The 27,132-nt window shown below is 41.6% G+C and overlaps 1 protein-coding gene across 3 annotated transcripts in view; it reads right to left on the reverse strand.

Annotated features, from left to right (window-relative positions):
* Positions 1-27,132, reverse strand: part of RNF214 (ring finger protein 214) — a 49,826-nt gene that overhangs the window by 7,377 nt on the left and 15,317 nt on the right. For all 3 annotated transcript variants that reach the window (XM_060180007.1, XM_060180009.1, XM_060180008.1), the window contains exons 5-7: positions 19,355-19,495; positions 15,586-15,725; positions 102-198 (exon numbers count right to left, since the gene is read on the reverse strand). In XM_060180007.1, coding sequence (XP_060035990.1) covers positions 102-198; positions 15,586-15,725; positions 19,355-19,495 — 378 coding nt within the window. The remainder of the gene's footprint in view (positions 1-101; positions 199-15,585; positions 15,726-19,354; positions 19,496-27,132) is intronic.

A 27,132-nucleotide genomic window follows, 5' to 3' on the forward strand; every position in this document is an offset into this window, starting at 1 on the left:
GGTAGAATGCTTATGAGTCTTAGTGATATAACACCAACCAAGAAAATAAGCCATTTAGACTAAGCCTCGAATCAAGGTGTTCAATGTCCAGCTCTTCTCACCTCTGCTTTCCAGGCCCGTTCTGTCTCTTCCATAATATTGCGATTTATTTCACCATCCTGATTCTTGAGTCTATCCAGTTCCATTTCCCACACCTCTCTGTAAAAGGAAAAAAAAAAAAAAACAGACTAAGAGGGGGCCAGGCAGTAGGCACTAGGTTAAGCGCACATGGTGCAAAGTATGAGGACTGACATAAGGATCCCAGTTTGAGCCCCTGGCTCCCCACCAGCAGGGGGGTCTATTCACAGGCGGTGAAGCAGGTCTACAGGTGTCTATCTTTTTCTCCTCTTCCCCTCCTCTCTCAATTTCTCTATGTCCTATCCAACAACAACAGCAATGGCAACAATGACAATAACAACAATGGCAACAAAAATGGGAAAAATGGCTCCAGGAGCAGTAGATTTGCAGTGCAGGCACCAAGCCCCAGTGATAACTCTGGAGGCAAAAAACAAAAACAAAACAAACAAACAAAAAAATAGACTAAGGGGACACCAAGGCAAAAGAAAAACTCAAAACTATTCTGACACATATGTCACAGGAAGTTTCTAAGCATTAATGATAGAGACCAATAGGCTTAAAAGTGATCTGTAATCACAGAAAGACCCAGTATCTGAAAGTAAAAATGTTCACATCTTGGGCTGCCAATAAATAAATAAATAGATTTACTTAAAAAAGATAATTAAACATAAAAGCCACATCTCAAGCTGAGGAGACAACATAATGGTTATGCAAAAGATTTTCATGCCTAAAGCTCCCAAAGTCCCAAGTTTAATCCTAGTACCACTCTGAGTTGAGCAGTGCTCTGGTTTTTTTTTTATGTCTTTCTCTCCATATATCTCTCTCATTAAATAAAGTAAAATATTTTTAAAAATTCATTATCTCCATTTGCTAAAAAAAAGTTCACCCAAAGCAAAATATATATATGCAGAACCAAAACCCACTGAAAGCACATATACTGTATTTAAGGAACTCTTGAAATCATAATGGTGTTATTTGCCAGTTCATCTTTTAGTATATATACTGAGAAACTCAAGACCAAACATTATTTCTAATACAACAATCTCTTAACTCACTAGTAAATACACAAATATTGACTGTGATTCTCACTATTTCTTAGCTACATAAACATCCTTTCAAAAGAATAAAATGTCCCCTTCACCTAAGGACCAACTGTTTCATCTATTTTCTGTCTTCCTACCTTCACTACCTTGTCCCATCCCTTGAGTGTAATATACACACCTAGGGTTGGGGTGACCAACTGTCCCAGTTTGACTGGTACTGATGCATCTCCCAGGATGTGGGCAGTCTCTTACCCTGCTCAGAACTAAAAGGAACAGAGCCAAAAAATAATTCCCCTGTATTACATGTGATTATAGTAAACTATAATGATGAAAACCACAAGACAGTTCCCTTGGGTAGTGCGTGGTCCAGACTCCAGTCCTGCTCCCATTGAAGGAAGCTTTGGTGCTGCTGTGGTGTCACCCTCTCCCCTGGCCCTAGCACTCCACCCTTAATCTGGGGATCTGGAAGGAAAAGTCAACCCCAGCAGTAAAGAAAAAAGAAAAAGAGAAGGAAGGAAATCAAAGGATTATCCAGATCAGTGGGCAGAATGTTTATTTACTTTTTTTTCTTTTGCAGCCATAGCTTCATGCATGTGTGATTTCAATACTACTGGGCCATATTTTCATTCAGAGAGAGACAGAGACACAAGAGCACAGCACTGGTACTTTCTCTGATGCTATAGCACCATAAGAACATGTGTAGTGCAGTATGTTGGATGCCAATAGAGAGGCCAGTCAATGACCCTTAGCCTAAGTCAGCCTTTGACATGGGACTAGTCTAGGAAAACAACACTGTTGAAGTCTATATCAATATCGTTACTGAGTATCTCTACCTTTCATTAAATATATTTGTTAAATATAGATAATAACAGTCTACTTGCATGAGAGTTCTTTTTACATAGCCATTATGCTGTGTCCTCAGCCCTGGTGGACATTTCACATGCATTAGATTTCACCTCAGAGTAAAGAGTAAAAGTTACAACTAAAGTTAGACAAAAGTCAGTTAACCATTGTAGATAGTTTAAAAAAAAATTAAGTGGAATAGAAACAACAGAATATTCTTTATCTTCTTTTTAAAATTTTATTTATTTATTCCCTTTTGTTGCCCTTGTTTTATTGTTGCAGTTATTATTGTTGTTACTGATGTCGTTGTCGGATAGGACAGAGGGAAATCGAGAGAGGAGGGGAAGACAGAGAGGGGGAGAGAAAGATAGACACCTGCAGTCTCCTGTGAAGCGACTTCCCTGCAGGTGGGGAGCCAGAAGCTCGAACCGGGATCCTTATGCCTGTCCTTGCGCTTTGCGCCACATGCGCTTAACCCGCTGCGCTACCCGACTCCCTATTTTTCTTCTTTTATGCCATCAGGGTTTACAATGGGGCTTTATGCCTACATGATTCCACTATTCCCAAAAACACTTTTTATTCTTTAGAGGATGAGAGACACCAGTGTTACTCTACTGATCATGAGACTTCAACCAAGCAAATGCTCTCATGTGGGCCTAAGCCCAGGTCCTCAAATATAGCAAAGTGTGTGTTCTATTGGCTGAGAAATCTCCCTGCCCCTTTAACTTCATTTTTTTTTCCCTCCAGGGTTATTGCTGGGGCTCAGTGCCTGCACCACAAATCCACTGTTCCTGGAGGCCATGTTTTCCCCTTTTGTTGTTTTATCATTGTTGTGGTTATTATTATTGTTGTTGTTGCTGCTGTCGTTGTTGGATAGGACAGAGAGAAATCAAGAGAGGAGGGGAAGACAGAGAGGGGGAGAGAAAGATAGACACCTGCAGACCTGCTTCACTGCCTGTGAAACGACTCCCCTGCTGGTGAGGAGACGGGGGCTCAAACCGGGATCCTTATGCTGGTCCTTGCGCTTTGTACCCTGTGTGCTTAACCCACTGCACTACCGCTGGACTCCAACTTCCTCCCCTTTAACTTTTTAAACTTGGACTAGTTTCTTTTAGTAGTAGATACTTAAGGGATCAATGACTATTGATATCTTATCAGAGGATGGAGAGAGCATAATGTGATGCAAAAAGAATTTCACGCCTGAGGCTCTGAACTCCCAGGTTCATTACCCCCCCCAAACACACACATCCCACCATAAGCTAGAACTGAGTAACTCCTTTTTTTTTTCCCCAATGCTTTATTTATTTGATAGAGACTGAGAAATATAAAGGAAAGAGGATAGAGAGGTAGAGAGACAGAGAGACCTGCAGTACTGTTTCACTACTTGTGAAGCTTCCTCATTACAGGTGGGCACCAGGGCTTGAAATTTGGTCCTTGAGCACTGTAACATGAGCACTCAACCAGGTGTACCACTGCCTGACCAAGTGTTCTGGTTAAAAAAAGAAAAAAAAAAAAAAAAGGGCAGGGATAGTTAGTATAATGGTTATACAAAGAGACTCTCATGCCTGAGGCTCCCAAGACACAAATTCATGCTTGCAAAACTGGTTCTGGTAAAAAAATAAATAAATAAATAAATAATTGTAAAAAGAAAATATAGACCAGAAGGAATTTAAGATAGAGGTCCCAATTCTTCTACTTACTGGTTCTGTGACCCCAGACAAATTAATCTTTGCCTCTTTTTCTTTTTCTTCACCTGGAAAATGAGTAGGACCTATGTCAGGGGACTAGTAAGAGAGTTCACTAAAATACACATGGGACTGGGAGACAGCACACTTGGCAGAGTACACACTTCAGCATGTACAGGACCCCAAGCCTGGGAACCCAGTATGAGATGGGAGCACCAGGCATGGCACCAGGGGTAGCTCCATGAATAATGGAATGGTGCTGTGATGTCTCTCCTTTGCTCCCATTATGTCTCTATCTGAAATTAAAAGGGGGAAATAAAGCCTCTTGTGAAAATGGAATCTTAAAAGCATAAAGTTCCAATGCCAAAGGAAAAATAATAATATTGAAACAGAAATAAATCCCTGGTTCAGCCCAGGTTTGAGCTCTGGCACCAGACAGGAGGTACTATAGCATAGAAGGAAGATCTACAGCTGTGATGCCTTTCCTCTGTCTGTCTGTCTGTCTGTTTCCCTCCCTCCCCTCTCTTCCTTCCTTTTTTGTCCTTTCCCTCCCCTTCCTTTCCTTCCTCCTCCTCCTCCATTATTTTATTCTTTTTTTTTTTTTTTTTAAATCAGCTAGGACAGCTAGAAGTTGAGAGGAGGGGGGTGGTGTAGAAAGGGAGATAAGACACCTGCAGACCTGACCTGGGTCCTTGCACATGGTGTGTGCTCAACTGGGTACCCCACCTCCAGTCCCCTACTTGTCTGTTTTAGAGACAAAAACAGACAACAGCAGAGGGAAAGAGTAAAAGAGACCTTTGCATCAAGTCTTCCTTCAATGCAGTGAAGGCCAGGCTTAAACCTGGGCTGCACACATGCAAAGCAATGTACTATCCAAGTGAACTATTTTGCTGACCTTATTACGTATGCTCTTAAGTTATTTTCAATTCTACTGCTATAAATAATGCTGTAATGGGTTTCTTTTTATTAACTTTTCTTCTGTCAAAACTGTTAGTGGGGCTCTAAGCTTACATGATTCCACTGGTTAAGATAGAAGAGTGAGAGGGGAGTCGGGCTGTAGTACAGCGGGCTAAGCGCAGGTGGCGCAAAGCACAAGGACCGGCGTAAGGATCCCGGTCCTGCAGGGGAGTCGCTTCACAGGCAGTGAAGCAGGTCTGCAGGTGTCTATCTTTCTCTCCTCCTCTCTGTCTTCCCCTCCTCTCTCCATTTCTCTCTGTCCTATCCAACAACGACAACAACAATAATAACTACAACAATAAAACAACAAGGGCAACAAAAGGGAATAAATAAATTAAATAAATATAAAAAAAATTAAAAAAAGAAGAGTGAGAGACAGAGACAGGGAGGAGACAGAAAAAAGGGGAGATACCACAGCACTGTTCATGAAATTTCCCCTGTGCATGGTACTCTAGTGTAGTAGTTAGGGACTCAAACCTGGGTCCTCACATATGACAAAGTGTGCTCTACCAGATGAACTATCACCTGGACCCCATGAGCTTCTGTGCATATGTAATATAGTGATGAAAGTCAAGTATTTATATTTGAGAGGAGCCTACTTAAAGTGGTTAAGAGGATAGCTTCTGAATTCAAATTCAGATCACGTTTTTTTCTGTGTAACCTTTAACAAGACACTTTCTATCTCCTCTTCCCTTTCAATTTCTGTCTCTATCCAATAATAATAATAATAATAATAAAACAAGAAAACAACTGATGACACCAAAGATAATAAAATTCAAGTTTTCAAGCAAAAATTAGAATTTTGGAAAATCTGTATTAGTTATTGGGAGTCTGAAGACTTCTCACTCCTGAAAGGTCACTCTGATGAGATCAATGATATACATAAATGTCAATCTTTAAGTGTTGTGCAATAAAACAGTATAATGTATCAACTCCTGGAAGATCTATATAACTCTGAACCAATATTTTTCCTAATTATGAATGTATTATGTTACAAGATCAACTAAGGGGTCCATCTGCAATCCCAGAGTCACTATAAAGATTATTTTAAGCTGAAGGCATCTGAGACTCAACAGATATTGAAGGGAAAGGTTTCTCAGAGCTTCTCTTGTCTAACAGCAGCAATTTCTGGGAAATAAGACTGCCATAAATTTCTCTTCAGGGGAGATCTACTCCCAGAAGAGAGCATCTGAATAAAATGTACACTAGATTTCTACTCTAATGGCGTTTTATGACCATGAAAGAAATAGAAAAAAACCACTCATACCTGTACAAATAGGTGTTATCACAAATTTTTGATCTCATAAAACCCATTTACTTTTGCAAAAAGTTCCAAAAGCTTGCCCTTTCTCCTTGCTTCTGAGAAGTCATTTGTTTTCCCTCAAGGGTATTTCTCCCCCACCAAGATACCATGGAAGCAGGGGGCTGGGTGGTGGCACATCCAGTGAATGCACACATTGTGCATAGCCACAATGATCAGGGTTCGAGCCACAGATCCCTATCAGTAGGGGGACGCTTCATGAACGGTGAAGTAGGTGTGCAGGTGTTTATCTTTACCTATGCTCATCTACCTCCCCACTTCTCAATTTCTCTCTTCCATCAAGTAAAATAGAAAAAAAAAAGAAAAAATGGTTGCCAGGAGCAGGGGATCTATAGTGTCACTACTGAGCCCTATCGATAACCCTCATGGTGGTGGTGATGGTGGTGGTAGTAGTAATATCATGGAAGTCACAAGCATTAGCGACCCAGAAAGAGAAAAGGAAAAAGTAAATAAATAAAAGAGAAGGAGGGGGCCAGGTGGTAACACAGCGGGTTAAGTGCACATGGTGCAAAGTGCAAGGACCAGCTCCAAGGATCTCAGTTCAAGCCCTCACTGAGCCCCAGGAATAGTCTTGGAGGCAAAAAAAAAAAAAAAAAAAAGATGGGGTTCACACAGAGGGAAAGTTCCTACTTGTGTGGTCCAGGAGGTGGCACAGCGGATAAAGCATTGGATTCTTCAAGGGTGAGGTACTGAGTTCAATCCCACGCAGCACATGTACCAAAGTGATGTCTGGCTCTTTCTCTCCTCCTATCTTTCTTATTAATAAATAAATAAAATCTTATTTGAAAAAGTTCCCACTTGGGGCTGGGGCCAGGCGGTGGCACACCTGGTTAAGCACACACATTAGTGTGCAAGGAGCTAGGTTCAAGCCCCTAATCCCCACCTGCAGGATCCTCATAAGTGGTAAAGCAGGGATACAGGAGTCTCTCCGTCTCTTTCCCTCTCTACCTCCTTTTCCCTCTTAAATTTCTCTCTTTCTCTATCCAATAATAAGCAAATAAAATTATAATTTAAGAAAATTAGTGACCATAGTAAAACACAGAATAGTTAACAAAAGAAAGAAAGAAAATGAGTAGACTAGGAGATGGCTCAGTGGATAAAGCACTGATCCCTCAAGTATGAGTTCCTAAGATCAATCCCCCACACCATAAGCCAGAGCTTATAACAATAGGGGCCAGGGTGGTGGTGCACCTGGTTGAGTGCACATATTATAGTGCACAAGGACCCAGGTTCAAGGCCCTGGTCCCTACCTACAGGGGGAAAGTGGAAGCAGTGCTGCATATGTCTCTCTGTCTCTCTCCCTCTTTGTCTCCCCTCCTCTCAATTTCTGGCTGCCTCTATCCAATAAATAAATAAAGATAATTAAAAAATTATAAATAAATAAACAATAAAAATAAAAGAATAGAAAGGTGGCTGACTTGACCTAAGACTGGAAGACTTTAAAAAAAAAAAAAAAAAAAAGCAGGGAAGATGGTAGATAGCATAATGGTTATGCAAGGAGACTCTCATGCCTGAGGCTTCAAAGTCCCAGGTTCAATTCCCCTGCACCACCATAAGCCAGAGCTGAGCAGTGCTCTGGTTAAAAAAAAAGAAAAAAGAAAGAAAGAAAAAGAACAAGGCTTCCAGAGAACTGATGACAATGGTAAAGGAGTAAATTGAATAATGGACTATAACTCTGAGCTGGCTATGGAAGAAAATGCTTCTGGGGAGCTGAAAGACTGATGGAAAATGGAGTGACGTCACTGAACAAAATAAAGAGCTTGATGTGGTCAAACCATCAGGCACTGCAACAGCTTGGGTAACAGCTCTGCACCTAAGAAACATTAGCTAGATTTAGAGTCATTAGGCTTGAAAGAAAACCAGATACCGACACCAGCACTAAGTGAGAAATTTCCACAATGAATCACTAACTTTAAATTAGCACACAATCACCCCATTACATCCAAGGTAATGCTTCCAGCAATCAGAGAAGTGACTCAGTGGGTCAAGTGCAGGATCTCCACACATGTGACTCCAGGTTTAATCCCTGGCACCATAGACACTAGAGCACAGGAGTGGTCTGGTCTATCTCCTTTTTTTTTTTTTTTTTTCTTTTTTAATTTTTTTTTAAACCAGAGCACTGTTCAGCTCTGGCTTATGGTGGTGCAGGGGATTGAGCCTGGGACTTTGGAGCCTCAGGCATGAGAGTCTGTTTGAATAACCATTATGCTATCTACCCTCTGCCCTATCTCCTTCTAACTAAATCTTAAAACTACAGCAAAAGTCAAAGGAGACAGCTGGGCATTAGAGAACAGAATTTACATGTCTGAGTCCCTACTAGAAACCCACGTTCAATTCCCAGCAAGGTCGTACCACAGAACTGGGAAGTACTCTGGAGTCCTCTTACAAAAATACATACATACATCTTAAAACAACAATAAAGTGAAGCAGGAGGTAAAAATAAGTAGCAGTAGCATGTAAGCGCCACCTTGCTAACACCTGTGGTACCTGCATGCAGGCTAGAAACTGAAAACGTGTGAGCAGCTGGGTGGTGGTGCAGCTGGTTGAGCACACAAGTTGCAATGCATAAGGACCTGGGTTTAACCGGTTACCCTGGCCCCCATCTGATGGGGGATAGTTTCACAAATGGTGAAGCAGTGCTGCAGGTGTCTCTCTGTCTCTCTCCCTATTTCCCCCTTCTCTCAATTTCTGGCTGTCTCTATCTAATAAAAAACAAATAAATAACTTCAAAAATTAAAATAAAAAAAAGAAAGAAAAGAAACTGAACTGTGTGACAAGGCAGTAGCACACCCAGCTGAGTAGTATACATGACATGTGCAAAGGCCCAGGTCATGGCCCCAGCTCCCATCTGCAGGGGGGAAGATTCACAAGTGCTGAAGCAGTGCTGCAAGTGTCAATCTTCCTCTCTCTTTCCCCCTACCCTCTCAATTTCTCTGTCTTATCAAATAAAAAAATGGAAGAAAAAAAAGTTTATCTTAAAAAAAACTAAAATGTGTCCCTACAAAAGCAAAACAATACCCATGATAAAACAGTCAGTTGTCCAGGAGGAAAATACTAAAGTATACAGCTAAAGTGGGTATTCAGAGTATCTTCCTTAAAAATTACAATTAAGGAAGAAGACTTCCGGAGGCGGAGCTACGAGCAGCAGATCGCTTTCTCTCCTCTCCTCTCCTCTCCCGGATCAACTAGGAATACCAAAGGAGACCACCCGGACCGAAACAAGACAGGACTAGAATGACCACAGAAACCCAGTAAATCACCCGTGAGTACAAACACGCGTGGCTGGTGACAGAGAGGAGAGAGGGGCCTAAGGAGAGATTAAGTGACTGCTAACAGTTCGACAGTTTGTCAGTGGAGACACCACCTCCAGTCTGCTCCACCAACAAGGGGACAGCTGAAGGGAGGAAAGGACTCCCCAGAGACTCACCAAGTACAACTCTGAGTCTCCATTGCTACTACCCTCAGAATCTGGAGCAGCAACAGGGAGGGACACCAGGGCACAGAGATCTAACCGGGAAACTCAGGAGAAGACCTATACCTCGGTGGCATAGCTGAAGGGCTGTGAAAGTCTCTTTGCATAACCACTGGATTATCTCTGCCACACCCTGCTTTATTTCTTGGTCAGGAGTCATTGATTAAGCCAAGAAGCCTATTGATAGTTTAAAAGCCCTCAGGCTACCATAGCCTACAGGGGGAAAAAAAAGGCTTTTACACCACTGAACTCCAACTCAGGGATTGAAAAACCTCTTAACTTATATAAAATGGTTAAAACAACAAGAAAAAATAATGGAGACTCGAACCAGGACAAGAGTCCAACTAAAAGTCCTCCAGAGGGCGAAGCACAAAACAACGAGTTCAACATCCAAACATTAGCTAAGGAAATAATAACAGGAGTGAGTAAAGAATTTGAAAAAATTGTAATCAGAACTGCAGGAACAACAAATGAGAATATGGAAGAAAATTCTAATTATCTCATGGTTATTAGAGAGCTGAAAGCTGAAATTGCTGAGCTAAGAAGGCAACTAGCTGAACAAGCTAAAACAGTATCAGAGCAGGGCAACAAAATAGATGAACTCCAGAAAGCAGTAGAGGGCAGAGAGAATAGAATCAATGAGGCTGAAGACAGAATTAGCAAGATTGAGGATGAATTAGAGACAACTAAAGAAGAAGTAAGAGATCTCAAAAAGAGATTAAGAGATGCTGAAAACAACAACAGAGTCCTATGGGATGACTTCAAAAGAAACAATATACGCATTATTGGCTTACCAGAGGAAGAAAGAGAAGGGGAGGAAGAAAGCGTTCTCCAGGCCATAATAGCTGAAAATTTCTCTAGTCTAGACAACACCAAAGACATAAAGATTCAAGAAGCCCAGAGGGTCCCAAACAGAATTAACCCAGACCTAAAGACACCAAGACATGTCATACTTAGATTGGAAAGGAATAAGGATAAAGAAAGGATCCTCAAGGCTGCAAGAGAAAAACAAAGAGTCACCTACAAAGGAAAACCCATAAGATTAGCAGCAGACTTCTCCATACAAACACTACAGGCCAGAAGAGAATGGCAAGATATCTATCGAGTGCTCAATGAGAAAGGCTTTCAGCCAAGAATACTATATCCTGCTAGACTGTCATTCAGACTAGATGGAAGCATCAAAACCTTCTCAGACAAGCAACAGTTGAAGGAAGCAACCATCACCAAGCCTGCCTTGAAAGAAGTTCTGAAAGGTTTCCTATAAACAACCAGACCACCACAAATAGAACATATATCAAAACACTCTAAAACTCTACAAGAATGGCGTTAAAATATCTTCAATCTTTGATATCAATAAATGTGAATGGCCTGAATTCACCTATTAAAAGACACAGAGTAGGAAGATGGATCAGAAAACACAACCCAACAATATGTTGTCTACAGGAAACTCACCTAACGCAACAAGACAAACACAGACTTAAAGTGAAAGGATGGAAAACTATCATTCAAGCCAATGGCCCACAAAAAAGGGCAGGAACAGCTATTCTCATATCTGACATGATAGACTTTAAAATAGATAAGATTAAAAAAGATAGGAATGGACACTACTTAATGCTCAGAGGATCAGTCAATCAAGAGGACTTAACAATTATTAATATCTATGCACCCAATGAGAAGCCATCTAAATACATCAAACTTCTACTGAAAGAGCTACAGCAATATATTAACAGTAACACAATCATAGTAGGGGACTTCAACACCCCACTATCTCAACTTGACAGATCATCCAGGAAGAAAATCAGTAAAGACATAAGGGAGCTAAATGAAGAGATAGATAACCTAGAACTATTGGACATTTTCAGAGTCATTCAGAGCAAGTTGTGGTATATATACACAATGGAATACTACTCAGCTGTAAAAAATGGTGACTTCACCGTTTTCAGCCCATCTTGGATGGACCTTGAAAAAATCATGTTGAGTGAAATAAGTCAGAAACAGAAGGATGAATATGGGATGATCTCACTCTCAGGCCGAAGTTGAAAAACAAGATTAGAAAAGAAAACACAAGTCGAACCTGAAATGGAATTGGAGTATTACACCAAAGTAAAAGACTGTGGGGTGGGTGGGTGGGTGGGGAGAATACAGGTCCATGAAAAATGATGAAAAAAAAAAAAAATTACAATTAAGGGAGTCAGGCAGTAGCGCAGTGGGTTAAGCGCACATGGCACAAAGCGCAAGGACTGTCATAAGGAGGCCCCGGCTCCCCACCTGCAGGGGAGTCACTTCACAGGTGGTGAAGCAGGTCTGCAGGTGTCTATCTTTCTCTCCCCTCCCCCCCCGTCTTCCTCTCCTCTCCATTTCTCTCTGTCCTATCCAACAACGATGAAGACATCAATAACAACAATAACCACAACAACAATGAAAAACAAGGACAACAAAAGGAAAAAAAAATAAATATTTAAAAATTTTGTGGTCCGGGAGGTGGCACAAGCATGAGGTCCTGAGTTCAATCCCCCGCAGCACATGTACCAGAGTGATGGCTAGTTCTTTCTCTTCTCCTATCTTTCTCGTGAATAAATAAATAAATTCTTTAAAAAAAAAAATTTCACTTGAATAGTGTGCTGCTTTGCCATGTGCACAGCCCCAGTTCAAACCTAGCCCCCACTACACTGAAGGAACTTTGGTACTATGATTGGTCTCTCTCTCTCTCTCTCTCTCTCTTCTCTACTCTGTCTTGCTATTTTAATCTGAAAAAGTTGGCCTGGTATGGTGAAGCCCCAGAGCAAGTTCAAAACACTCAGCAGACTTCTCAAGAAAAATCATCTTTATATAATACAGTGTGAAAATCTGTTTAATTTCTATCCAGTGGTTCAACAAATATTTGTGGAATAATTAACAGGCATCTGCCTTGTGTTACATGTTACAAAAGAATACAAAGAAATTTTTTTTTTTTGCCTCCAGAGTTATTGCTGGGGCTCAGTGCCTGCACTACAAATCCACTGCTCCTGGTGGTCATTATTTTTCCACTGTTGTTGTTGCTGTTGTATAGGACAAAGAGAAATTGAAAGAGCAGAAGGCAGGGGGAGAGAAAGACACCTGCAGACCTGCTTCACTGCTTGTGAAACGACCCCCCTGTAGGTGGGGAATCAGGGGCTCGAACTAGGATCCCCGAGCCAGTCCTTGTGCTTTGCACCATGTGCACTTCTTCTTCTTCTAGCGTTTGCCCTTCTTCTGTAGCCAGTCAACAGCGTCAGGTTGAGCCTGATGTAAAGTTTCGAGACCTCCTTTGAATCTGGAGAGGTGGCAGTCGTTGACTATGTGGGTCATTGTCTGGAGCCGCAGGGGCAGTTCGGGTCGTCTCTGGCTCCCCAGCGATGGAACATAGCGGCGCACCGGCCATGGCCTGTTCGATAGCGATTGAGGAGGGCCCAACCATGTGCACTTAACCGCTGCACTACCACTCAGCCCCCATGCCTCTCCTTTGAAATCTCTCTCACTACCTGGGAAAACCCAAAATTCAAATACTGTCTATGAGCCTTTTGTGATCTGGTTTATGATTCCACTAACCCCATTCCTCTCTAGCTCATGTCTCCTAACTGTGGGCACCAGCTGGCAATGTCCTTCTTCCTTTTCTTTGCTTACTCTCTCTCACATCTAATCTCACTCTAAAGCTTTTCCTTCAAAAGTTTCAAACCAAGGGCTGGAGGGACAGCATAATGGTCATGCAAAAAACTTTCATACAGACACTAGCACTGGGTGAAAATTTTCCACAATGAATCACTAACGTTAATTAGCATACAATTGTCCATTACATCCAAGGTCCAAAGTCCCATGTTCAGACCTCAGCACCATGGTAAGCCAGAGCCGAGCAGGGTTCTGTTTAAAATACAAAACAAGGGGGGCAGGTGGTGGCGCACCCAGTTGAGCACACGTTACAATGCGCAGGGACCAGGGTTCGAGCTCCAGTCCCCACCTGCAGGGGGAAAGCTTCATGAGCAATGAATCAAGTCTGCAGGTGTCTCTCTTTCTCCCTCTCTATCTCCTCCTGGCCTCTCAATATCTGACTATCTCTATCCAATAAATAAATAAAAATAATAAAACATTTAAAAAAATTTTTAAAAAAGGTTAAGTAGGAGGTAGGTAGATAGCATAATGGTTATGCAAAGAGACTCTCATGCCTGAGGCTCCAAAGTCCTAGGTTCAATTCCCCCAAACCATCACCATCATCACATCATCAGTTAGAGCTGAGCAGTGCTCTGGTAAAAAAATAAAAAATAAAAAAATTAAAAAAGTAAGTGAAATAGCTCACTTGGATAGCTTTCTCCCCTTCTGTCTCCTCTACCCTCTCAATTTCTGGCTGTTTTTATTCAATAAATAAAGATGATGAAAAAATAATAATAATAAAGGAGGAGAGGAGGAAGACAGTGGTGGCACATTGAAGAGAAATCTTTTGTGGAGTTCAGAATAAAATTACATTCACTTCCCCAATGTCTGCTCTCTAAGATCTCTAGTGCCAAGTGGCTGACATGTTCATGTCCAAGTTTCATCTCCCCTGGGACTGGGATGATGGCAGAGGTCATGTTGTTGGGCAGTGGCTGGAACTGCTTCTACTGTTAGTGATGCCTATTAAATACTGAATCTGAACTGGAGTTGGTGTATCGCACCAAAGTAAGACTCTGGTGTGTGTGGGGGAGTACAGGTCCTGGAAAAGGATGGCAGAGGACCTAGCTTGGGTTGTATTGTTATGTGGAAAACTGAGAAATGTTATAAACATACAAACTATTTTATTTACAGTCAACTGTAAAACATTAATACCACATTAAAGAAATTAAAAAAAAAATAGTTCTCTACTCCTACTTTGCTCTTCATAATTACTAGCATATGGGTAATCATCTTAACACAACAAAGGATTGGTCTTTAGGCTCTGTCCCAAATAATCTTTCTATGTTATCATCTTTTACACTGGGAAAATGATTCGGAGTGGAAGAGATAGCATAGTGGTTAAGCAAACAGACTCTCATGCCTGAGGCTTCAAAGTCCCAGGTTCAATCCCTCACAGCATCATATGCCAGAGCTGAGCAGTACTCTGGTAAAATAAAAGTTAAAAAAAAGTTAAAAGAAAAAAAAAAAGAAAAGAATTCAGTAAATGAGCTTGCTTCTTTTCACTTACTGCCTAACACCTTAGTAAGCCATGATCTTCATGGTAAATAAAAGCAATTTTTAGTACAATTTAAATATAATTATCATAGTATTCGCAGCTATTTTTACTTCTCAACAGTTCAGACTGAGAATTCTGGAAAACTGGGTGAAGGGTAGATAGCATAATGGTTATGTTATCTTTCTCTCCTCCTCTGTCTTCCCCTCCTCTCTCCATTTCTCTATATTCTATCCAACAATGACGACGACATCAATAACAACAACAATAAAACAACAAGGCCAACAAAAGGGAATAAATAAATATTAAAAAAATAAATAAATAAAATACACAAGGACATGAATTTGAGCCCCCAGGCCCCACCTACAGGGGTGAAGCAGTGCTGCAGGTGTCTGTCTCTTTCCTTATTTATTTAATTTTGGATAGAGACAGAAATTGAGAGAGAGGGGACAACAGAGAGGGAGGGAGACAGAGAGACACCTGCAGCCCTGCTTCACCACTCATTAAGCTTTCCCCATGCAGGTGGAGAACCAGGGGCTTGAACCCAGGTCCTTGTGCACTGTAATGTGAGCACTTAACCAGGTGCACCACCACCTGGCCCCCTTTCCCTCCCTATCTTCCTCTCCCTTCTCAATTTCTGGCTGTCTCTATCCAATAAGTAAATAAAAGATAATTTTAAAACAAAAAAGAGGGATCAGGTGGTGGCGCATCTGGTTAAGTGCACGCATGACACTGCACAAGGACCCGGGGTTCAAGCCCCTCATCCCCACCTGCAGGGGGAAAGCTTTACAAGTGGTGAAGTGTGGCTTCAGATGTCTGTCTCTCCCTCTCTATCTTCCCTTCCCTTCTCAATTTCTCTGTCTCTATCTAATAAGAAAATACAATTTTAAAAAAAGAAGAAAAATGAGTTTTTTTAAAAAAAGAAACTAGATACAAAAATAGGATGTTCCTAAAGCTCTAATAGAGAATTTATTCTTAACAGAATCATTTACCTTCTGCCCTTCTCGCAAAGCTTCTCAATTTCAGCTTTCAGATCCTGCTCCTTCTGTAAAAACTCCTTCTTTTCTTTCTCTATCTTCTTCTTTGTTTCTTCTCGCTTTATTGTGACATCCTGGATGGCCTTTAATATCTCCTAAGTCACAGGTAATTACAACCACACACAAAAAAAGATGAAAATGAATTAGTTCTTTTGCTCTGAAGGTCATTTCTTTCCTTTCCCTTTCTTTTTTTAACCAGGGTACTGCGCAGCTCTGGCTTATGGTATTATGAGGGGACTGAACCTGGATCTGGGAGCTTCAGGTATGAGAGTCTGTTTGCATAACCATTATGCTATCTCCCCCACCTCTGAAGGTCATTTCAACCATCACAAATTACCATGCTGACTTTTGTAAGTTCAAACTGAATTGAAGGAATCTAGTTGACAAAATAGTTGCAAAAGCCTGTATTTAGATATAAGGGAGAAAGTTACAAGTCATATTTCAACTCAATAGGAGGAAGAATTTTTTTTTCCTTTTCTTTTATTTTAATGTGAAAAAGAGATATACAGAGGGAAGGATATATAGAGAGACAGACTAAAACACCGATCAGTTATGACATATGGTGGTGCTGGGAATTGAACCTGGGACTTAAGTACCTGAGGCATGAAAGTCTTTTACATAATCATTATGCTGTCTCCCCAGCTAGGAGGAAGAATTGCTATCACAACTGTTCAAAAATAAAATTTACTGCCTTATGAGACAGTAAATTCTTCATTACTGGTGTTCAAATAGAGGCTGAATAAGCACCTGTCAAGAATGCTGAGAAATGCATTCTTACAAAGTTTCTTCCAATGAAAACATATGGTCTTGTTATGTTTTATCATTATTCTACTTAATTATGTGCAGTTATTTTTTAACTTAGTAGATATTATAATAAAAAGATGCAAAAAAAAAAAAAAAAGAGAGAAGACATGGAGCCAGACAGTGAAAGTGTACATATTACCATGTGCAAGGAGCAGAGTTTGAGTCCCCCATCTCCACCTGCAGAGGGGGACGTTTCACAAGTGATGGAGCAGTGTTGCAAGTGTCTGCCTTCCTCTATTGCTCTTTCTACCTTTTCTATTTCTTTCTTTCTTTCTTTCTTTCTTTTTCTTTTTGCCTCCAGGGTTATCACTGGGGCTCAGTGCCAGCACTACAAATCCACTGCTCCTGGAGGCTATTTTTCCCATTTTGTTGCCCTTGTTGTGGTTGTTATTGTTATAGCTGTCATTGTTGGATAGGAAAGAGAGAAATCTAAAGAGAAGGGGAAGACAGAGAGGAGGAGAGAAAGATAGACACCTGCAGGCCTGGTTCACCGTTTGCAAAGCAACCCCCTGCAGGTGGGGAACTGGAGGCTCAAACTGGGATCCTTACACTGGGTCCTTGCACTTTGCACCACGTACGCTTAACCCACTGTGCTACCTACCAGCACCCTCTATTTCTATTTCTATAGAAAGAAAGGAAGGAAGGGAGAGAGGAGACAAGGAGGTACCATATGCAAGACTTAGGTTCAAGCCCCCAGTCCCTACCTGCAGAGGGGAAGATTCCTTTTTTTAACACTTTATTTTTTAAATTACATTTATTTATTTATTTATTGGATAGAAACAGCCAGAAATTGAGAAGGGGGAGATAAAGAGGGAGAGAGACAGAGATACACCTGTAGCCCTGCTTCACCACTCACAAAGATTTCCCCCTGCATGCTGGGACCGGGGGCTCGAACCTGGGTCCTTGTGCACCGTAACATGTGCGCTCAACCAGGTGAGCCACCACCTGGCCCCAGGAAGATTCTAAGTGTTTTGTTTCACCAAACAAGTGCTGCAGGTCTCTTTGTCTCACTCCCTATCTTCGTCCTCCTCTTTTAATTCCTATCTGTCCTCTATCAAATGAAGAAGAAAAAAAAAGAAAGGAAAAATGGCCACTAGGAGTAGTGGATTCCTGTGTAGACACCAAGTCCCAATCATAATCCTGGTGGCAATAAAAGCAAAAGTAAAATTAAAATAAATAGAAAGAGGGGACCAGGAGTCAGGCGGTAGCACAGTGGGTTAAGCGCACTCGCCACAAAGACTGGTGTAAGGATCCCGGTTCGAGACCCCGCCTCCCCACTTGCAGGGGAGTCACTTCACAAGCAGTGAAACAGGTCTGTAGCTGTCTATCTTTCTCTCCCCCTCTCTGTCTCCCCCTCCTCTCTCTATTTCTCTCTGTACTATCCAACAACAACAACATCAATAACAACAACAACAATAACTACAACAATAAAAGAACAAGGGCAACAAAAGGGAATAAATTAATTTTAAAAAAAGAAAGAAAGAAAGAGGGTACCAGGAGGTAGTACACTGGGTTAAAAGTACATAGAACAAAGCACAAGGACCATGCAAGGATTCCTGTTCGAGCCCCCGGCTACCCACTTACAGGGGGGTCACTTCACAAGTGGTGAAGCAGGTCTGCATGTGTCTTTCTCTCCTTCTCTCTATCTTCCCCTCCTCTCTCAATTTCTCTCTGTCCTATCCTATAAAAAAATGGAAGAAATGGCCTCCAGGAGCCATGGATTTATAGTGCCGGCACCAAGCCCCAGCAGTAACTCTGGAGAAAAAAAAAAGGGGGGGGGGGACAAAACAACAACAACAAAAACACAAAACAAAAGAGAGAGAAAGGCTACCAGGAGCAGTGGCTTCACTACACAGGCACCCTGCGGTATAACTGGTGGCCAAAAAGAAAGTAAAATACCCCCTAATTCACAACAATTTTATCTATGAAGCAATCAATGTGCTGCCTGTTTTGTACTAGGTTTTGACTTCTTTTCTCCCTCTCTTATGCAAACACAAGTATACATAAGCAATATTTCTGTGCTTTTTTTCCCCCACCTTAAAATGAGGTGATTTTTCTTTTTTCTTAAATATTTTTATTTATTAATGAGAGGGATAGGAGAAAGAAAGACGGAGAGAGAGAATGAGAACCAGACAGTACATGTGCTGCCGGGGACCGAACTCAGGGCCTCATGCTTGAGAACCCAAAGCACTATTTCCTGGTGATTTTTCTTTGCTACGATTTACTTATTTTCATATGGAAGACAGGAAGGCTAGACAATGCCTGGATCTGGCCTATGGTGGTATCAGGGATGGAGCCTGATACCTCTGAGGCTCCAGACATGTAAGTCAGGTTTGTTGCTATTAAGATCTCCCAAGCCCAAAATAAGGTCATTTTATAAATGTTATTCTGGAGGGAGGGTAGAGAGCAAAATGGTTGTGCAAAGAGACTCTCATGCCTGAGGTTCCAAAGTCCCAGGTTCAGTCCCCTGCACCACCATAAACCAGAGCTGAGTAGTGTTCTGGTAAAATAAATAAATAAATAAATAAATAAATAAATAAATAAATAAATAAATAAATGTTATTCTGTATTCTATATCCTTGAGCCTATGAGAGAAGTAGTTAGTAAGATACATAAGCAATGACCTGTAGTCTTCAGGTAATGGTATGGGCTTGTAGCTGGCCTATCAGGTGGAGGGCAGACTTGGGAGACTGAGCCCTTAACCCATGGACTCTGATGCTTTTGCTGAATACATAGTATCAGGACTGAGGTACACTAAGTTGAATTCTCAGACAACTTGCTAACATCTGAGAATTGCTTATTAGTATGAAGAAGTTTCCTCGCACCCAGGTTGGAACTGGGTCCAGAAAACACCAATTCATCAATAAAATTAAAGTATACTCAGGGGCTGTAGCTTTACCTATTGGCAATTATCACATACCTGGTGATTCTTCATTTCTTCTTCTCTCCTTTGCTGAAGTTGCTTTAACTGTACCTGGAGCTGATTCTCCACTTGCCTCTGCTTGTCCAGGACTTCCTGATAACGTTCCTTTAATAGAGTTCTCTCGGTCATCATTTTATCCTGTTGATAACAGAAGAAAAGTTTAATTCTCCAGTGTAAGTGCAAGAAACATTCACCACATTCCTATTACAAAGACTTAAGCAGAGTCATTTGGCTACAGTGTATAATACTGTAGCCACTGGACATATGTAGCTCTGTAAACTCCTATTAACTAAAATAAGAATATCAAAATTCTGGGTTCTCAGTCATCTAGTTACATCCCAAGTTCTCAGCAGCCATTTGTGACTAGTAGCTACCATAGCGGACAGCACAGAGAAAATGTCCATCATTACGGGAAGTTCTACTATACAATGGTGTTCTTAGACAGAGGTTGAGAACTTAAGGCCTATGGGAGAACACGGCCATCATCTGTGTGTTTTTTTTTTTCCTCCAGGGTTATTGCTGGGGCTCGGTGCCTGCACTATGAATCCACTGCTCCTGGAGGCTATTTTTCCCTTTTGTTGCCCTTGTTGTTTATCATTGTTGTTATTCCTATTGCTATCGTTGTTGTTGGATAGGACAGAGAAAAATCGAAAGAGGAGAGGGAGACAGAGAGGGGAAGAGATAGATAGACACCTGCAGACCTGCCTCACCACTTGTGAGGCGACCCCCCTGCAGCTGGGGAACTAGAGGCTCAAACTGAGATTCTTAGTCAGTCCTTGCGCTTTGTGCCATGTGCGCTTAACCTGCTGCACCACTACCCAGCCCCCCATAATATGTTTTTGTAAATAAAGGTTTATTAATTTCTTTCTTTTTTTATATTTATTTTATTTATTCCCTTTTGTTGCCCTTGTTGTTTTATTGTTGTAGTTATTATTGTTGTTGTCATTGTTGGATAGGACAGAGAGAAATGGAGAGAGGAGGGGAAGACAGAGAGGAGGAGAGAAAGATAGATACCTGCAGACCTGCTTCACCGCCTGTGAAGCAACTCCCCTGCAGGTGGGGAGCTGGGGTTCGAACCGGGATCCTTATGCTGGTCCTTGTGCTTTGCGCCACCTGCGCTTAACCCGCTGCGCTACAGCCCGGCTCCCTATTAATTTATTTCTTAAAAATATTTTGTGGGGAGTCGGGTTGTAGCACAGCGGGTTAAGCGCAGGTGGCGCTAAGCATAAGGACCCGCGTAAGGATCCTGGTTCGAGGCCTGGCTCCCCACCTGCAGGGGGTCGCTTCACAAGCGGTGAAGCAGATCTGCAGGTGTCTATCTTTCTCACCCTCTCTCTGTCTTCCCCCTCCCCTCTCCATTTCTCTCTGTCCTACCCAACAATGACAACAATAGTAACTACAACAATAAAACAACAAGGGCAACAAAAGGGAATAAATAAATAAAATTTAAAAAAATAATAAAAAATAAAAATATTTTGTGGTCCCAAAGATGCTGCAGTGGATAAGAGTTGGACTCTGAAGCACAAGGTCCTGAGTTCAATCCCTGGCAGCACACATATCAGAGAAATGGTTGATTCTTTCTCTTATCCTGTCTCTCATAAATAAATAAATAATATTTCTTAAAAATATTTTTATTTATTTATTATTGGATAGAGATAGAAAGAAATTGAGAGGGGTGGGAGAGAGAGAAGAGAAAGAGACACAGAGACACCTGCAGCACTGCTTCATCACTCATGAAGCCTTACCCCTGCAGGTGGGGACCAGGGGCTTGAACCTGGGTCACTGAGCACTGTAATGTGTGCACTCAACCAGGTACACCATTGCCTGGTCCCAACTTTATTAATTTATTTAAAAAATTTCCACCACTTGCTCCCTGGTGAATTTTTCCTGTACTCACTTTGCCTTATACACTGTGTCACCTCCTGACTGCCTGATCAACATTTTCATTCAGATAGGGAAAGAGACACACAGAGAGGGAAATACACCACAGCACTGGGCTCAACCCTGTGCTCTACCTATGAACTTTTTCTCCTGGACTGTAAACAAGATTTTTTTGTTTGTTTTTGCCTCCAGGGTTATCACTGGGGCTTGATGCTGGCACTTGGAATCCACTGCTCCTGGAGGCTATTTTCCCCATTTTTATTGCCTTTGTTGTCATTATTGCTATTGCTGTTATTGGATAGAACAGGGAGAACTGAGAGAGGAGGGAAAGATGGGGAGGGAGAAAGATAGGCACCTGCAGACCTGCATTACCACCTGTGAAGTGACCCCCCTCCCTGCAGATGGGGAGCTGGGGGCTTGAACTGGGATTCTTGAACCGGTTCTTTTTTTTTCTTTAATGTTTTTTTTTTACTGTTGTTGTTGATGTCATCCTTGTTAGATAGGACAGAGAGAAATGGAAAGAGGAGGGGAAGACAGAGAGGGGGAGAGAAAGATAGACACCTGCAGACCTGCTTCACCACCTGTGAAGCGACTCCCCTGCAGGTGGGGAGCCGGGGGCTCGAACCCAGGTCCTTGTGCATTCTAACATGTGTGCCCAACCAGGTGCGCCACCACCTGGCCCAGACCTCCCACATTCTGCACCCCATAATGATCCTGGGTCCATGATCCCAGAGGTATAAAGAATAGGAAAGCTTCCAATGGAGGAGATGGGATATGGAACTCTGGTGGTGGGAAATGTGTGGAATTTCACCCCTCTTTACAAATAAGTTAAATTAGGAAGAAAAAAAAAAAAAGGAATAGAGGCAGGACCATAGAAAAAACTGCCAAATATATATAACAAGAGATAGATAGCTATAGAAATAATAGTTGGGGGCCGGGTGGTAGCACAGCGGGTTAAGCGCACGTGGTGCAAAGCACAAGGACCAGCAGAAGGATCCCAGTTCGAGGCCCCAGCTCCCCGCCTGCAGGGGAGTCACTTTAAAGGCAGTGAAGCAGGTCTGCAGGTGTCTATCTTCCTCTCCCCCTCTCTGTCTTCCCCTCCTCTCTCCATTTCTCTCTGTCCTATCCAACAACAATGACATCAATAACACAACAACAATAAAGCAACAAGAGCAACAAAAAGGAAAAATAAATAAATAAATATTAAAAAAAAAAAGAAAGAATAGTCAATTTTTATCTGTAACCTTGAGAGAACTGTTAGTTTCCATGGAGGGAATGATGACACAAAATTTTGGTGGTGGGAATGGTGTGGAATTATATCCATGTTATCTCATAATTTTGTAAATAAATAACAAATCACTAATAAAAAAGTTTACTGGGAGTTGGGAGGTGGCGCAGCGGGTTAAGCACGCATAGCGCAAAGCACAAGGACCAGCATAAGGATCCCGGTTCGAGCGCCCGGCTCCCCACCTGTAGGGGAGTCACTTCACAAGCAGTGAAGCAGGTCTGCAGGTGTCTGTCTTTCCCTCCTCTCTCCATTTCTCTCTGTCCTATCCAATAACAACGACATCAATAACCACAACAATGTTAAACAACAAGGGCAACAAAAGGAAAATAAATAAAAATAAATATTAAAAAATAGTTTACTAATAAAACTGGGCAAAAAGGAGAAAAAAAGAAAAAGAAAGAAAAGATCACTTACTCACAAAGCATCCAGAAGTAGAACTCCTTATAGGTCATAAAACTGAAAATTGACCCACTAAGTGTCTGTGGAGATTGGTATTCAGACTAACCGATATGGCAAGCTCTCAAACAAAGTAGGAAGTAGAAGTAGTCTCTGAGGACCACAGCCATCTCTGCTTCCCTGGTATTAGTAAATCAAAATGGCAATGGCGTCTAGGGGAGATAGCATAATGGTTATGCAAAAGACTAATGACTGAGGCTTTGAGGTCACAGGTTCAATTCTCAGCACTACCATGAGCCAGGGCTGAGCACTGCTCTAGCTAAAATTAAAAACAAAAGCAAAACAAACAAGAAACAATGGCCCAGAATAATGAAGCTCCAGTGACAACAAGTAATAGCAATAATAATACTAGCTTTGGAATACTAGCTACTCCCAAGTCCATGTACTGAAATCTGACAAAGACTCTCCAGATGACTCTTCAGTGTTACATCTTTTTTTCTCTTAAGATTTTATTTATTTATCAATGAGAAAGATAGGAGGAGAAAGAACCAAACATCACTCTGGTACATGTGCTGCCAGGGATCGAACTCAGGACCTCATGCTTGAGAGTCCAATGCTTTATCCACTGAACCACCTCAGTGTTACATCTTTATAGGAATTAAGGTCTCTGGATGGGCCTTACAGATCTCTGAACAGAACTTTCTGATCTTTGTGTGCATGTGGATGCATATTTACATGTGTGCTTTGTATGTGGTCTAAATTTTTCTGGAGTAAGAAATCAGAATTTTGTGTCAGGGGTAGGTAGCAAAATGGTTATGCAAAGAGGCCCTAATGCCTAAGGTTCCAAAGTCGCAGGTTCAGTCCCCCACACCACCATAAGCCAAAGCTCAGCAGTACTCTAGTAAAAAAAGAAAAAGAAAGAAAGAAATCAAAATTTTAAAGAGATTTGGAAAGAAGATTTAGCCTGAGAAAATTTAGGGAAGGGGGTGAGTCGGGCAGAAGCACAGTGGGTTAAGTGCATGTGGTACAAAGCAATAATGGACTGGTGTAAGGATCCCAGTTCGAGCCCCTGGATCCCCAGCAGGGGAGTCGCTTCACAAGTGGTGAAGCAGGTCTGCAGGTGTCTGTCTTTCTCTCCCCCTCTCTGTCTTCCCCTCCTCTCTCCATTTCTCTCTGTCCTATCCAACAACAACATCAATAACAACAACAATAACTACAACAATAAAACAAGGGCAACAAAAGGGAATAAATGAAATAAATATATATAAAAAAGAAAAGTTTAAAAAAATCAACAAAAAAAAATTTAGAGAAGGATGAGAATCAGTAGATAAAAAGTAATAGGTTAGTATATTCTCTTCTCCAATTATGACACCATCTCACCAGACAATAACCTGGGTCCTCCTGCATGCATATGTCAGGCTCAGGCAAAAACTAGTAAGTCATAGGCCCCCTGGAATACACCTAAAGTAGACCTACTAGCTTTTTCCAAAACAGAGACCCCAAATCTTCATCTGTAATATTCTTGATTTAGGTTCATGATTAGTCAATAATCTATTCTGCTTTATATCTTTTTTAAAAATGTTTATTTATTTATTCCTTTTTGTTCCCCTTGTTTTATTGCTATAGTTATTATTGTTGTTATTGATGTCATTGTTGTTGGATCGGACAGAGAGAAATGGAGAGAGGAGGGGAAGAAAAAGAGGGGGAGAATCCACTGTTTTATCCACTGCGCCACCATCCATCCAAAAAGATTTGTGTACACATATGTTCTTGGCAGCACAATTTGTAATAGCCAAAACCTGGAAGCAACCCAGATGTCCAACAACAGATGAGTGGCTGAGCAAGTTGTGGTATATATACACAATGGAATACTACTCAGTTATAAAAAATGGTGACTTCACTGTTTTCAGCCGATCTTGGATGGACCTTGAAAAATTCATGTTATGTGAAATAAGTCAGAAACAGAAGGATGAATATGGGATGATCTCGCTCTCAGGCAGAAGTTGAAAAACAAGATGAGAAACGAAAACACAAGTAGAACCTGAAATGGAATTGGTGTATCACACCAAAGTAAAAGACTCTGGGGTGGGTGGGTGGGGAGAATACAGGTCCATGAAGGATGATAAATGACATAGTGGGGGTTGTATTGTTAAATGGGAAACTGGGGAATGTTATGCATATACAAACTATTGTATTTACTGTTGAATGTAAAACATTAATTCCCCAATAAAGAAATAAATTTAAAAAAAAAAGAAAAAAGGGGGAGAGAAAGATAGATACCTGTAGATCTGCTTCACCACCTGTGAAGTGACTCCCCTGCAGGTGAGGCTGGGGGCTCGAACTGGGATCCTTACTCTAGTCCTTGCGCTTTGTGCCACATGAGCTTAACCTGCTGCGCTACAGCCTGACTCCCATCTTTTTTAAAAAAATATTTATTTATTTATTCTGTTTTGTTGCCCTTGTTTTATTGTTGTAGTTATTACTGTTGTTGTTGTTGATAGGACAGAGAGAAATAGAGAGAGGAGGGGAAGACAGAGGGGGAGAGAAAGATAGACACCTGCAGACCTGCTTCACTGCTTGTGAAGTGACTCCCCTGCAGGTGGGGAGCTGGGGGCTCGAACTGGGATCCTTAAGCTAGTCCCTGTGCTTTGCGCCACCTGTGCTTAACCCGCTGCACTACCACCCAACTCCCTGCTTTATATCTTAACTCTTTTTCAGCCACCAGGTTCCAGATACCATGGTGCCAACCGGACTTCCCTAGGCAGACGACCTCATCAATGTGTCCTGGAGCCCGCCTCCCCAGATCCCTGCCCTACTAGGGAAAGAGAGAGACAGGCGGGGAGTATGGATTGACATGCCAAGGCCCATGTTCAGCGGGGAAGCAATTACAGAAGCCAGACCTTCCACCTTCTGGACCCCATAATGATCCTGGGTCCGTACTCCCAAAAGGATAAAAATAGGAGAGCTATCAAGGGAGAGGATTGGATACAGAGTTCTGGTGGTGGGAACTGTGTGGAAATGTACCACTCTTATCCTATAGCCTTGTCAATATTTCCATTTTATAAATAAAAAGAAAAAAGAATATTCTCTTCTTTTTTTATGTTTATTTTCTCGTTTGTTACCCTTGTCGTTTATTCATTGTTGTTGTAGTTATTATTGTTGTTATTGATGTTCTCGTTGTTAGGACAGAGAAATGGAGAGAGGAGGGGAAGACAGAGAGGAGAGAAAGACAGACACCTGCACACCTGCTTCACCGCCTGTGAAGCGACTCCCCTGCTGGTGGGGAGCCAGGGGCTCAAACGGGGATCCTTACTCCAGTCCTTGCGCTTTGTACCATGTGCACTTAACCTGCTGCGCTACCACCCAATTCCCGAATATTCCCTTCTTTAAACACAGCTCTTTCCCCTTTTCTTCCTTACAGTATCTTGTCTATGACATTTCTTTAGAATATCATAGGATGGGGGAAAGAAACCTAGTTTCATAGTAGTTTCAAGATACAAACTATAGAACATACTAAAACAGAATTTAAAGATTCATAGTAAGCAACTTAATCTAACTCATCCCATTTTAACAAGCCAAAGGGTTATTATACTTTGGTGCTATGTCTTATCAGATGACCAGAAGTCACAATTTCAAATTTAGGTAGTAGGCAATTATCATTCATACATTCACAAATAGGGTAGCAGATGAAACAGGAATAAATTTTCTACATAACCACTTAGCTTAATACTCACTTGGTGTCACTGCCTTTTTAATAGCATGTGGGCCCCATACCAGGCAAAAGAACACAAACAAAATATACCCCTGGGTGACTCTTGGTCTGGTGGCTTGCCTTTTCCATCCTGCTATATAGACGGATGTTGATGCTTATTTCTATCAATAACTCCTTAGTTGGCCCCTATAGTCATCTGAGACCATTCAACTGTACATGAGAAAAAGAAATGGGGAAGTGTGCTTGAAAGCTCAACAGCGTGACAAGACTGCCAAAACACAAGTTTAAGAAATAGTACTTAAGTGGGCCGGGAGGTAGCACAGTAGATAAAGCATTGGATTCTCAAGCATGAGGTCCTGAGTTCAATCCCCAAGAGCACATGTACCAGAGTGATGTCTGGTTCTTTCTCTCTCTCCTCCTTTCTTCTCCATGAATAATAAAATGTTAAAAAAAAAAAAAAAAAAGGGAGGAAGAAAGAGAAAAAAGGAAATAATATTT

The sequence above is a fragment of the Erinaceus europaeus genome, chromosome 20 (genome assembly GCF_950295315.1).
Source record: "Erinaceus europaeus chromosome 20, mEriEur2.1, whole genome shotgun sequence".
NCBI classification, from domain to species: Eukaryota; Metazoa; Chordata; class Mammalia; order Eulipotyphla; family Erinaceidae; genus Erinaceus; species Erinaceus europaeus.